Source organism: Manis pentadactyla, chromosome 2 (assembly GCF_030020395.1).
Source record: "Manis pentadactyla isolate mManPen7 chromosome 2, mManPen7.hap1, whole genome shotgun sequence".
Classification (NCBI taxonomy): Eukaryota; Metazoa; Chordata; class Mammalia; order Pholidota; family Manidae; genus Manis; species Manis pentadactyla.
In genome coordinates, this window is record NC_080020.1 from 760,512 (window position 1) to 775,754 (window position 15,243).

The 15,243-nt window shown below is 40.7% G+C and overlaps 1 protein-coding gene across 1 annotated transcript in view; it reads right to left on the reverse strand.

The window, feature by feature from the left end:
• The window catches only part of INTS6 (integrator complex subunit 6), an 81,682-nt gene that overhangs the window by 18,835 nt on the left and 47,604 nt on the right, over positions 1-15,243 (reverse strand). Inside the window, exons 5-7 of the mRNA XM_057489196.1 lie at positions 9,329-9,512; positions 3,795-3,920; positions 2,278-2,432 (exon numbers count right to left, since the gene is read on the reverse strand). Coding sequence (XP_057345179.1) covers positions 2,278-2,432; positions 3,795-3,920; positions 9,329-9,512 — 465 coding nt within the window. The remainder of the gene's footprint in view (positions 1-2,277; positions 2,433-3,794; positions 3,921-9,328; positions 9,513-15,243) is intronic.

Here is a 15,243-nt window from a genome sequence, read left to right on the forward strand (position 1 = left end):
GCTGGCTACCTGCACACAGCTCGATCCTCTTCACGCCACCCTGAGTCTTATGTCATCCCTCGATGCTTCTCCCACACGCTGCAAACAGACTCAGTTTCTCAGTCTGGTCTGGAACGTACAGACCGCTCAGGGACGCCCCCAATGCCGTCCCACACGTGAGATGCCCCACTCACACACCAGGCAGTTCGGCACCACCTCCCAGGCTCTGCCCACCCTTCCGTCGGCACAAAGAGCAGTCGGGCTTCAACGTGACGGGCCTGCGGGTCAGCATGGACCAGGCTAAGCACTGCACTTACTCCCTGCGCTCCTATGCTAAGCGTGCGCCCGGCACACAGCCTCCCGAGTCAGTCCATGAAACTGCCCATATTTTCAGATGAAAATACTGAGACCCAAGAGGCAAGGGCCACAGGGATATCCTGGAGGACTTGGCGACGACAATTCTGCATTTATTATTTAATTCCCAAAACAATCCTATGAGACAGGAACTACTTACTCCATTTAACAGATGGGAAATTGAAGCTTAGAGAAGATAACCAACCAGAGGTACACAGGCTAGTAACTTGATAGGCCACGATCCAGATTTAGAACCAGCCTCTAATAAACCACATTCAATTTCAGTATCAATACTTCTTATCTGAAATACAACTATCTGCTGAAAATTTCATCTCCCTCCTAATATCCTTCTGCTAGTAATTGTGCCAATTCCTTCCAATATTTCCTCTTTCCCATGATTCTCTCTTCCATCACCTAATTCAAACTCTTAGCAACTCTGACGTGAACAACAGTGACAGCCCTCGAGGTAACTGCTTACCTCCCAAATCGCCCCCAACTCTGCTGCCTGTCACCACCACCTGCCTGTCCTAAAGTGGCCACCCCGTTAGAACGTCTGCAGTTGTGTTATGACCCGACGGAAACAAGCTCAGATTCCTTACCTCTGCATCTGTGACGAGCAAGTTGGTCCAAGGGCCCCACACCTGCACACATCGAGACCCACCTCACTTGGCTCTTCTTAGTCCTCTTTTACTTTCTTGCTTTTCTCTCATACTATTTTCTCCTCCAACTGAAACCCTACCCACACTTCAAAATTCTCTATGGCTTGTAACAGTTTGCAGTACACCCCCAGAGCAATTTAATAGATTATGCTGGTGAGACTGCTTTTTGATTTCTTTCTATCAGAACTTCCCAAGCACCACAGGTACTACTATAGGTGTCAAATAAATGCAACAAAACAAGTTACCAACAAGGCCTATTTCATACAGAGATGCTCTCTGATCTGTTAACAGGGAAAGGGCTCCAGGAGAGGAAGCCCAGCGACCAAGCAACTGAGAACTTCTCCGTGGGCGGAGCCTCAAAGCCTCGGCCAGTAAGCCAGGAGGAGCCCATGCCTCGCGGGGTCTGGAAAACCTCCGGCTCGCGGACTACTTCATCAAATCCCTCATGGATAAAGGAAGTGTTACTTTATAGACCTTACACAGAGTAACAGTTAGGAATGAACCTGAGGAGTTGATACAGGTTTAAAGCACAAAAGGTTTCAAAAAGGGTTCAGCTTAAGTCATAAATTATATTCATGCTGCACAACATTATTAAAGACTGCTTAATGATCTGTGAAATACAACTGTTATATTCTAAGGGTAACAGCAAAGACCACTGTCACACTCTCCCACAGAATATCCTGTGATGTCTCAGTACTAAAAAAGTACTCTCTGAAAAAAGCAGTGTATTAACTTGATTGAGCAGATATTAATTTATAGACAGTTACCCTATTTCTGTAAGAACCACAGTGAACAGGGAAAATTCACCAAGATCATTCAACAAGGCTCATTGTTTCTAAAAATAACTCACATAAACAAGACCAGAAGATTTTTTCTATCTTAAATCTCCAGACTGCAAACCCTAAATATAGCTAAAACCATGCACATCAAGATGAATTTCTAAGACTGAATCCTAAAAGATTGCAAACAATCAGAATTATTTTCTAAGCCTTCATTGAAATTCTAAATTGTGTCCCAGAAACAAATCCTCATGTTACATTGTAAGTCCAAAGAGAAACTCCTGGTCCAGCTATGATTCTGTACACAGATGCCAATAATAAAAACATAAGCATAGCATTAGATTCTCAAGGAAAAGATGCCTTTTTCCCATTACAAGGCAAGTAGAAGCTTCTCACAGCACTCTGTAATCTAACCATACCCTTAACTGTAATAGTACTTGAGAACTAGTATGAAAAGCAGTTAAGTGGTTACCATTACAAAGTCACAGTCTCTCTCTGGTACTTACTAGTGTTGGAGAATTCTGATCTGGCCAAAAAGATTCTGGAACAGGCCAATGACCTATAGGAACCCCAGTTTTAGGATTCGGTCTGACATATATGAGTCTATGGCAGCTGTGCCAAGGCTGAGGTCCAAAAGGCCTTGATACGTCTGGCTGCCCATCTATAGTGAAGAAATTAAGGCAAAGAAAGCAAGTATCATTAAGGGGGAAAAAGCATAAAAAGTTAAATTATGTCCATTTACTGAAGTTAATAAAAATGTCTTAATACTTGTTCAATTCTGGATTTTCCTGTTTTTCTTCAATGGTAGAATAGCATCACAACTGCTTAACATTTGGATTAGTTCAAGTTCACTAAGAGTAAAGTCTGAATTACAACTGTAAGGTCAGCAGCAGAAAGGAGCTCCCACAGCATTCTGCGAGCCGATCAGAACAGGTAAAAGTACCTGATGGTGGACACTTGCTCGGTGAGTGCTGCGTCCCTGCCAGACAGTAAGAACAGACACCCACTTGCTTCATCATGCTAAGCGGAGCGCACGCTAGGTTAAGTGCTGCTAAATGAGGATATCCTCAAGATCGTCAACTAAAACCTAACAACTAAAAACAAAATTTTATATGCAAATCCGTATTGAAAGCACCTGCCTGTAATCTAAAACAATTCTAGCAAAATAGCAATTCTATTGAACAGGTCAGTAAACATTTGCTCAGTGCCCAACTCTAAGGCAACTATGAAAATAATTTCTCAGTAAATACATTCCATGTCTAACCATTCAATTTAAAGTCTTTTTAAATCAGACACAGTGATTCACGTAATCTCAGCATGTTCTCCTCCCTCCCTTTAAACCCCTGAGGGCACCACTTCTTCTGTCTCCACCACCTTTCTTTTCCCCCAGGTACCCACTCTGGTGCACCACCTCTGCCAACTGTCTGATGACCTCCTAACTGCTGTGAGCTGCGCCCTACAACGCACAGGGTCCCAAGAGTAAGCTGTCCATTGGCTCTATGGTAACTCCTCATACCCTCTGGCTGATATGAATAATTCACGATCACAGAACATTACAATAAAGCCAAATGGGGCCTAGCTAGCATTTAAAGAATCGAGTTTAATGGCAAAGGCTGGCTCCTCATTTTTTGAACCACAAAAACCATTTAGTTCTGGACAGTCTGATCCTGAGAAAAATGTTGCTGAGGAATTCAATGACCACCTTGGGCTGAACACTCTTGTGAGCCGAGGAACGTCGGGGGAGAGGCAACGCTGCGGTACTGTAAAGACGGGGCTGCTGACCTATAGACGCTCACAAAGGTTTCTGGCTTTTAAAAATGTCAGGTAAAGACCAATCAGTACGAAAAGGGACACCACTGGACTGCCACCAGGCCCCCTTCACGTTCCTGCTCCATCCTCCCTGTCCACCCACAGCCACGCCATCACTTTGATGACTGCATGGCCCCGTCATAGTGACGTCTCAGTTCTAGTATGAGGAAGACACAAAGCAGTTCAGAAAGTCAGTAAAGAGGAGCGGCAGTACCTTCTACAGGGGAAGGGTCTGGTCCTGCTTTCTCAAAGTTTATCACCACCCCACTCTGCACTTTCTGCACCAAGGACTCCAGGCACTGGTTAAGCATTCTTGGGGAGCACACAGAGTACGAGCGCCCTGAGATGAAAAACAAAGTGGGCACGTTAGTTGCACAAGTTCCCACACTGATCAGGGAAGGACCACAGTGGGTTTTCTGACAGGACTGATTGACAAAAGCTCAATGCTAAAGGTTAACTTATTTCATTATCATTATGGAATAAACAAAAATAGTTATTTTCAATCAACCAACAATTTCATTTTGTGTGAGTCTAAGTTTTCCCTTCTAATTATAGGTATATGGAAAATAGAAATATTGGTATAAACAAACCACAGTGAAAAAACTGCACATATATAAAATACTGTGCATGTATATTGTACATCATATAAAATATGACTTAAAATATATGTATAAAAAATTTTTGCCAACTGTTATCAATACAATTTATCTTTAATATACACAGAACATCTAGTAACTAACCACCAAAATTTTACTCCTGCTTAACAGAAGTATTTTTATCTATCCTTTAATATACAGATGATAGCAGAGACTTTTCTGAATTTTGTTTGACTTACATATTTGGGAAATACAATCTTAAATGAATTTCCCTTTTGTGTATTTTAACCTATACAATTTTTAGTTCAGAAGCATTAAATACTAGTGATTAAGAAGAAAAAATACTAGTGAGAGGATCTCTTAGACAGGGATTTTCAATAAATCTGTCTAGACCTGTGCTGTTGATGGCTATTAAGGACTTGAAGTATGGCTAGTCCAAACTGAGATGTACAGTAAGTATAATATGTACACCTGACTTTGTAGACTTAATATAAGTTAAAAAAACTCATTAATTTTAAATAAAAAATTAACATTGAAATATTTTTATATTAATTTTTAAAAAGATACTGAAATTAATTTCACCTGTTTCTTTTTAACATGACTACAAAATTTATTACATATGTAACTACACTGTATCATATTTCTATTATATGTGCTGATCTAGACCAATGTTGAAAACCTTGAGAACTAAAACTCAATCTTAAAAAAGATCTGTGTTATCTGCTATAAGCTCAATATGGAAAAGTCCTACTCTTTTACAAATTTAACCAATTATTTCCAAGCACAGCTCTAACATTAATTAGACATATCGAATTACTCATATCAATTTATACTCAACATGGACATGCTAAAGCCTACCAGAAGGACACCGGGCAGCCGTGCAATTCAAACCCTGAGCGGGCCAGGCTGAGAGTGGCGGGCACAGCTGACGACAGCTCACCCGTACGTGGCCGTGGCAGCAATGGCCACAGTCAGAGAGACATCATGATTACGGAATGTCTGCGGCCTGAAACTATTCTAATCACGTCACTGTATTAATTTATTTAATCATAGGAACAATCACACAGGTTACTTTCTCCGTTTTACAAGCGAGAAAATGGAAGCACAGCAAGGTTAACTATCCATCCATGTTGGCTTCGTGCTTGCAGGACTCAAACCTTCAGGGCACTGAAACCCACACGCTGGGTATTCCTTGTTCCCTGGGAATCATGATGTTAATTCGAAGTCAATATTTAAAACAGAATGTCTATATGGAGTCATACTTACTTGAAAGAATTGGTAAATTACACTACTTTTTGAGCCAATTTAAACTTATACACAATGCAATACATAAAAAAAAAAAAAGATTTTAGGTGTAAATTGTGGCAATTCTCTCTACTATCCTAGCCTGTGTCATCATAACTTACTTGATTAAGAAAATGTAAGTTATGCCCTTACTATGAAATAAAATTACTAACAAAGATTTTTTTATGACAAAGAGAAAATAAATGAGCCATTTAGCAAATAAAAATCCATTAATTCTTTTCCAAGTTAAAGAGGAAATAGCAAATTTTGCCACTTTGCAAAGTGAGCCTATATCCTATGTAGTTTCTCTTATTCTCTATGTCAAAACTCACCCCTCGGACTGTATGACACTACGTACTGAAGCATAAAGTTTCTCCAGCCACTAATTACATTTCTGAGAAAAGCACACACCCTCTCAAGTCAAGAAGCTGGCTCACTGGGGTTCTGTACAGTCCACCAAAAAAATCAGGCTAGATGTACTTGAGTCTGAAGGCAGTGAAGTCAAACAACTGTCCCATGGATGTCTACCAGGTCAGCATTTCCATGAGATGGAGAAGAGACAAGAGAACATTCCAAGTCGGGCAATCGTCCTTACACAGACTGAGGACATTAATTTAGAAAAGTCTTACAATTTTTATAAAATGCTTCTTTCCTCAATAAATACATCCACCAATGTTTTCTGATTGGCTACCATCCCTGCGCCTCCCCCCCACCCTTCTCCCCAGTGCGTGCATCCATCTCAGTCCACGGCACGGCCATTCACCTCCACCTATTCTGGCCAAATGAGTCAGGCGGGACCCAGCCTTGCCGCCTTCTCCCCTCAGCACCGTCGCCCCTGCTTCTCCTCCGCACCAGGGCACCTCCCACCACCTCCAGACCCAGAAGCACTCTCATCGCTCACTAGTCGCCCTGCTTCCGATTCTTGCCACTTTACAGTAATTCTCATCAGCTGAAGTGACCTTTCAGGCATAGAAACCAGATGCCAACTCCTATAAAAAGCCTTCCAATGGTTTCTCATCACACTTAGAAAATAAAAATCATTTCCTATGGCCCAAAGGCTCCTCTCCATATGTGGCCCTTTCCTGTCTCTCTAAGCCCACCTGTTACCCTCTGTTTCCTGTGTAAGCTCCTGCTGTACCATTCCTGTCGCTCCAAAAAGGAGGGCATGTTCCTTCCTTTACCACTTCCTCTGCCTGCGTCTTTGCACAGTTTACTCCATCATTCACGTCTCCTCTCAAAGTTAACTACGCTTCCTTGGTGACCATTTCACAGCAGAGACAAATGTCAAATCGTCATGCTGTACGTGGAAAACCCATGTATGTACATAATGTATAATTACATCTTCATTAAAAAAAAAGAGCATTGATGAACATGCTGTAATTTTTAAAAGGTTAATATTTTTAAGACAAAACCAGGGCTGTTCTCATAACTATTCAAACAAGTGACTTTAATTTCAAGGTTAGAGATATGCAAATATACTTTGCAAAAGAATATTTTATTTACTTCCTTAAACAAGCAGAAGAATCTCTAAAGATAAGCAATATTGTAAATTGAGTCAAACTGGGGCAAGTATATCCTTTACGTTTATGGTTAAAAGAAATGTCACCCTCTCAGAAGACTTCCCCAGGTTACTTAATGCTCTGCCTCAAGTTACTCTCTACATTCCTGCCTTACTATTCTTCACAGTAAATGGCACTCCCTAAAATAGTATTATTTATTCATTTTACATGATTTGTCTGTCAGTCCAAAAACGTAAGCTTTCTGTCTGTTGTTCCTGCTGTATTCCCAGCGTAAGAACAGTTATATAGAGGGATTACTCATTAACTACCTGATACTCATTAATTATGTGGTAATTAAGTAACTGGTAAGAAAAGAAAAATATTTGCAATGAAAGTTATACAATTTATTAGAAAGTATACATAGAAATATATAGAAAATCTAACAAAATATTAATTATTCTGGCAACACAGGCGAATTCCAATTTTTCCTTAGCAAAAAATTAGTCTATACTGAGAAAAATGTACACACACTATTCTAATCATTAAGTTCAGAAACACACGTGAACCGTCAGCAATGACTATGTATTTGGGTCATGCAATACCAGTTCAGTTAGCTTTTCTGTTCTTTCTACTTTTCTGTTGTTTTATCCTCAAGACTTTCTTTAGCAAACATTTTTCTAAAATAAAGAAGACACATCACTTAGACAGATGAACAGGTGTGCGGCATGAAGGCACCTTCCTGTTTTGCTTGCGTGAACGTGAAAAGCAGCACATACACACATCAGGGGGGACTCGGGGTGTGTGCGTGGAAAGCTTCCTGATTTCTTAGTCAAGTAAAGTTTCTGGGTCCCCAAAAGATACTCCCAAGGGTGACTTTGGAATCTTGGGCTCTAGAGATGTTACAAAGACTGAACAGAACAGCTGGCATAGTACTGCCCAGAGGCAGGAATACTAACTGCTGTGATGACCCGGGTCTCTTTAGACCCTCTCTGATTTCACTACTCAGTTCATTCCACACGCTGAGTATTCTTTTCTTTGAATACTTGAATCAACAATATTCAAGTATTGTTGATATAAATATTCTTGATTCTAGAAGAAAAAAGTTATAGTACATACAGTCTCATTAACTTCTTCATAATTCTTAAGTTCAAACCAAGAAAGTAAGGAATTTCCAATCTGAAAATGTTTAAATTATAGCCTCAAAGCCCTTCTTCAATCTGTTAAAAATCCTAGAATTAAAATTAAAAAATCAGGATTTTAACAAGTGGGTCAGTTCAAGGCTGAAAATTAAAATTTCCATAAAAATGTGCATCTGCCCACAGAAACAATTAGTGTTTTCACTAAAAACAGTATCTATGCACAGGGAATTGTTAGTGAATTTTCAAATTTAAATGATAGAAAGGTGCTCGCTTTAAAAATATATGAATAAGCCTTTTTTTTCTTTTGTAAATTAAATTACGAAGGCATTAGAGTTCACCAGGAAGGACTTCTATAAAACAGGAACATATAATAATGTGGATAGCAGCTTCGTAACTTACCCACATCACATACTGTGGACGATACTCTGTGACTTTTGCAGATTTCTAAACCCCACAGAATTTTAGAAGAAAGGCCCCTAAAATACTAACTAGACCTTATGCTTTTCCTAACTTACGTGGCTGGCGACAATGGACTCCTAATAGAGCAACAACTGTGTCTGAGACAGTCACAGCCCCAGGCACAGGAGAAACAGTGGTACGCAGACACAAGATGCATAGTTGCTACTGAAGCTCTAAGCCTGGAACAGTGCTTGGCACAGAGCAGGCACTCAGTACACACCCACATGAACCTGTCCAGCCCATCAGCCGATCCACATTATGGACATTCACCGTCTACTGCACACTGTTTCAAAAGCATCATTACTGTCCACTTAGCTGCTGACTACTTGGACCAGCTGGCTAAGTCCACAATGCGTGTTTCCTCTGACCTATACAGCCTAGCTAGTGTCCTCTCTGCCTCTGGGAAAAACTGTGCTTAACCAGACATTAATAGATAACGAGATGTTCTAAAAACATGTATCACAGAAAATAATTCTACGGCGCTCGCAAATCATTGGTAAGCTTTGTAGATAAGAAAGAAAGTTTAACAACTTCAAATACCAGCATTTTCTATATGGGTAGAAAAATATGACCATTCATTATCAGGTCCAATGGTACTCATGCTACTCAAATCAGATCACAGGCCTTCATCAGTGTAGTTTTAAAACCATACATGTCTGCTACCTCCTAATACCAGGTTATTAAGCAAAAACACAGTTTTTGAAATGTACCTTTGAAAACACAGGCTGCTTTCAGTCACTCACAGATGAACTACTGCGCACAGCAACTTACCGCCTGTCACCTCGCACATGGGCGTGATGGCAGAGTCGTCGAGAGGCACGCCGGCCAAGGGCTCTGGGTCCCCCGAAGCGGTGCCTGGCAGCCGCAGCACCAACGCGAAGAGCCTCTGGTCCCAGCGGAAAGGCTCCTTGGTCAGCTCGCTCCCGGGCAGAGGGGAGGTAAGAGGTAAATGGAGCTGAAAGTAACGGGGGAAACCAGTAAGACTCCCTGCACACTCTTTTTCCCCAAAAGCCACATTAATTATACTTACGTTAAAACGACATCACAAATCACTCAAAAACAAGCTCAACAACAAAAAGCTTGCGCAGGTACAGCTAGAACCACACGAGACATGATCACATCAATTGTCTCAGGCTTTACTCTGAAGACCTCAGCTGAAAATGATCCATCTCTTTACTGCTTTCCAGGTTTCAATTCAACTATCCAACAGGTGTTGGACTGCTTCCAAATAAATCATTTCATTTAATCATTAAAACAATGCTATGATAAATACCTTAATATTCCAATTTTCTGGATTTTAAAAAAATGTGTCTCAGAGAGAATAAATGTTTTAGTCTCCTGGTCCACATCAGTCCCCCTCCTATTTTACCACAGAACCTCAAACACCTCCATAGTTAGTAATTTTAAATAGGCTTCATTTTAGACAAAACATATGTTCCCAAAGCATTTGAATTAAAGTTAATTTTGGCACTCTATTTACATATTAAATGTGTTAAAGGTAATGATTCTTACCACATCTGAGAAACAGCTGAGAGTTTTTAGATTTTTTTCACAGTGTTTTTAAACAGATGTCTCTCCCCATCCCAATCAGACCTGCTAAATCAGAATCTAAGATCCTTAAGAACCTTGAAGAAATTCAGATGGCCAACAGGCACAGCAAAAGATGCTCCATATCACTAATCCTCAGGGAAATGCAAATCAAACCCACAATGAGGTATCACCTCACACCAGTCTGAATGGCCACCACCCAAAAGACGAGAAATAACATGCTGGAGAGGATGTGGAGAAAGGGGGACCCTCCTGCACTGCTGGTGGGAATGTAAATTGGGGCAACCACTGTAGAAAGCAGTATAGAGGTTCCTCAACAAACTAAAAATAGAAATATCATTCAATCCAGTAATTCCACTTATGGAATTTACCCGAAGAAAATAAAATCCCTGATTCGAAAAAACATATGCACCCCTATATTTATCACCACCCTATATGCAATAGCCAAGATATGGAAACAACCTACGTGTCTGTCAGCAGATGAATGGATAAAAAAAATGTGGTGTACACACACAGTGGAATACTATTTAGCCATAAAAGGAAAGAAATCCTTCCATCTGCAACAACATGGACTTAGAGGATATTACAGTCAGTGAAAAAAGCCAGGCAGAGAAAGACAAATACCATATAACTTCACTTATTTGTGGAATATAAAAACAAAGCAAAACAGAAGGAACAAAACAGCATTAGACTTACAGACACTGATTAGGGACTAATGGGTACCAAGGGGGAGGGACTGGGGTGGGTCAGAGGGAGTGTGAAGCGGGTAAAGGGGCACAAAAATTCTCAGTCACAATATAAGTTGGTCATGGGGATGGTAGTGCAGCATGGAGAATGTAGCCAAAGATTCTGTAACACCCTGCAGACAGTAACCACACTAGTGGGGGTGACAGTTTAATAATATGAGTAACTGCTGAACCACTGTACTGTCCATCTGAAACCCATATAAGATCATACATCAACAATACTTCAATTTAAAAAAAGAGATCCTGAAGAACTTTAAAAAGCTTTAAGGTGATCTGAATAGGCACCTTTGTGTCAACAGAACAGGATTATTAAAAGAACTCGCACATCGATCTTGGCTCAACTGAATGATCTGGGTCAACCAGGGGGAGTGGGTCTCCTGGCAGAACAGGAAGCCCAGACAACAAGAGGAAAGAGGAAGGGAAGTGGGGGGAGACTGGACCTGGACCGAATCGGCCTTCAGTCCTAGGACCAGTTTACAGGGACGCTGGGGACACAGGATCACGTTCACCGCAAGGGAGCAACAGCCAAATCCAGAGTGTGGGACACCCTATTCTTTAGGACAGATGACTGGTTTCTCCAATAAATCAATGGCATGAGAAAGGAAAGAGTGGGGAATGGGGAGGGTTGGGGGAACTGGTACGGAATTTGAGACAAATCAATCAAAAGCAAAGACTTTTGAGACAACTGAGAAAATTTAAAATGTTACTGGAATTATTAATATTTTTACATATGATGATATGGTGCTTAGGAAAATAAAAATCCTTATCACTTACAAAATTTTTCAAAGTAACAATAAAGCCCAGGATCACCATACTAGGGGACTCATTTATACAAATATTGGAGTTTCCTTAAAACATAGAACACACTTTAAAATTATCACTTCTAATTACCCATCAGTTTATACTATTTTGTCATAATCCAAGATGTAATTGTACTGTTTACAGCCTTTCTATTTCACACCTCAGAGAGTCATGAACTTGATAAATTAAGGCCTGAAGTCTTCCCACATCGACTTAAGACTTAAATTTCTTCACTGACTTACATTAAACCATTTTTTAAAAAAGATTCTGTTCTAAGTTCCCAGCGGAGCTCTGCTGACCTGACGCCTCTCCCGAAAGGCCGCAAGTCTCCTGGAGCAGCGTCGCCCGCGGCCAGGAGCCAGTGCCCCGCTCCGGTGCCGACCCCTGCCAGCACAGGCTAGAGGCAGGAGGCGGCAGGGATGCTGAAGAGGCCCGGGCTGGGATGTTCTCGGAGGAAGGCTCTCTGGCCTCAGAGGCAGGGGGCAGCGTGCCAGCTCAGGACCTCCAAGCCCTTGCCGCCCTGGGCACGGCCTGCCAGAGGTGAGAACGCAAGCGGGGTCCCTTCACCGCCTTTGCTCCAGGCCAACCATCTTTGTGCTTGGGAAGCACGACCACCAGGAAGGAGCCTGGTCACTTTCTAAGAGCACAGAGACATCAAGGCGCCAGCAGCACCCACCAACGGAAAGGGTCTCACTGTTAGCGCAGCTGCCGGGGTAACAAACGTGTGGGACTGTCTGGGATTCCAGTGGGCATGGGCAGCGCACAGCCTCATGTGAAGTTGGGGGCATGGCGGTGGGGGACCCCAACTACACACACACAACACTAATCAGGTAGTGATAAGCATCTACAATGAAGACAATATACAATGAAATATTATGTATTTCAGAATAGTATGCCTTTGGCATAAAATACTAGATCCAGAACGTATTTCAAAAAAAACAAACAAAAAACCAAGAAGGGTCACAAGCATACTTCACATGCAGCTATATCAATTTTATAAACTTGTCCAATTTTTATTCATTTTTCTACTTATTATTATTTCTCCTTCCCCATATCACTACCATCTCTCTTATCACCAACAAAGGGAAAAAAAATCCCCCATAGCTGAAATGTGCTAGTGAAATAGGCAGGCAACAGGGACAGGGAAAAGATAAAAGCCCGGAGGAGAAGTATTCTTAGGAGGACTGAATTTCTCCAAATCTAAAATCTACAGTTGAAATTCCAGCAATGTCTTAATATCACAGAGAGGTCTTTCTGAGTATATGAACTTTGAGAATCAAAGCAATTGCACATAAATCAAGTAGAAAAATATAAAATTAACAATCAGAAAAATGTGCAATAAATATGAAGGGAATTCCCAAAGTGAAAGATGGGCAAAGAAAAAAAAAAGAGGACATCCATAGAGCCTATAAGTATGTGGAATGATGCTTAAAAACATTAATCATGAGATAATACAAATTAAAATACCAGTGAGATGCCATTTCACAAACATCACATTAGCAAAATATGAGTCTGCAATACCGCACAGTGACTAGCACACACAGCAACGTGCGCTCTTCAGCACTGCCACAGAGCAGCGCCTGGAGAAGGTGATGCTATCCGGTACAGAAAATGGGCACGCCCCAGGACCCCGCAATGCCACCTCCACTGTACGTCTTAGAGAGATGTCCATCTGCACTCACAAGAAGCCGTGAAAAAGAGCACTGTCTATAGCAGTATTGGAAGCAGAGGAAAACCGGAATCAGTGAACTGCGGTCTGTTCACAAACCAGAGTTGAAATGAATAAACTGGATCTCTAATATCCAACATCAATAGATCTCAAAACGTTTTCAAGGACAGTGTATTTTTTAGATAGTCTAACGCACACATATTCACGCACATGTAAGAGAACATGAATCAGGAACGTACAGATAAATGAGTTTTCACAAGTTGAGTGCTCTCATGTAACTAGCACTTACATCAAGAAACAGAACCTTACTAATTTATGTCCCCTCCAGTCACTACCTCTCTCCAGCTGATTAGTTTTGCCTGATTTTGAACTTTATATACACGGAATCATAGAGTAGGGTCTCTGGTTTATGGCCTCTTTCATTCCATATTATGGAAATGAGATTCATCCATACTGTTGCAAGTAAGTGTAGATTACTCATCCCCATTGTCATTTAATGTGTGCGTGTGCGTGTGTGTGTGTGTGTGTGTGTGTGTGTGTGGACATACTATAATTTATCCATTTTTTGTTGTTAGGCATTTGGGTTGTTTCTAGCATGACTATGAAATCACAGTTCACATCTCTACAGCACATGTATGTGCACTTGATACATTTACTTTTATCCGATACTATAAGTTCCCCAGCGGCTGTACCAATTCATACCCCCACTGCTGTGTGCCAGGACAGGCTGCTCTGAACGCCCTCGCCTTATCGGCTGTCTTCTTCATTTTAGCCATTTTGGTGTGTGTGCAGTGGTGCCTCAGTGGGATTTTCGTTGCCTCGGTATCTGTGGAAGCTGAACCCCTCGCATACATTTCTTGGCCACTTCACTGTGCTCTTTCGTGAAGCGCCTGTTAAGTCTTCTGCCTACTTTTTTAAAAACCGAGTCACCTGGTTTTTATGGATTTGAAGGATTATGTTCCAGATAAGTGCTTTGCTGGGTAAACCTTCTCCCACTCTGTGACTCTCTCATTATTTCAGTGATATCTCTTGATAAACAGAATGTTATCTTAATATTATTTTTTCCTTTCATGTTAGTATTTTGTGTCCTCAAAACATGAAAATACCCTTTTATGTTTTCTTCTAAAACTTTTATTGTTTTACCACTTACATTTAAACCTGAAATATATCTGGAATTGTGTGTTATATGAGGCATGGGTGAAGGTAGGTTTTTCCCTCGAATGGATATCCAACTGACAAAACACCATTTATTGAAAAAACCACCCTTTCTCTGCGGCTCTGGAATGTCACCTTTTTTTCTTATATTGGGGGACTATATACAAGCGTTAAGTCTATTTCTGGATCAAAAACAGTATTAGAAGAAAGAGGCAAGACGCAAAATGATATACAGAGAATAGCACCCATATACATTGTTAAATAATTACTTATGGTAGTTTTTTTAATGTATAACACGCACATTTTGTAAAAGTAAGAAAACATGAGCAGGAAGGCTACACACCAAATTCATCACATAATGTTTGCTTCCAGGGTGGGGACGCCGGAGGGAAGAAACACTGACTAGGGGAACAAAGGAAAAGATACCTTACCTATCTGCAGTGTTGTTTCATCCAGAAATTTTTTTAAATTCACACAAAAAAAGAACAAAACTAAGCCAATATGGCAGAAATATTTTATCACTTATTCTTATCCAAGATATTAGGATATATTAATTGTCAAAAGCCGGTAAGTTATTTACTCAATAGTTATCTATGCCACTTGTGTCATTATTTTATAGTTTTATATAAAATCAAAGACAAGAAAACTTCATACATTCCTTAACTAAATAAAAGACAGATTAGATACATCACTAACCCCAAAGTGCAGACATTTATAAGGATTCTGACAGAGTTCTACTTTATCAGTTATTAAAATATGCTGCAAGA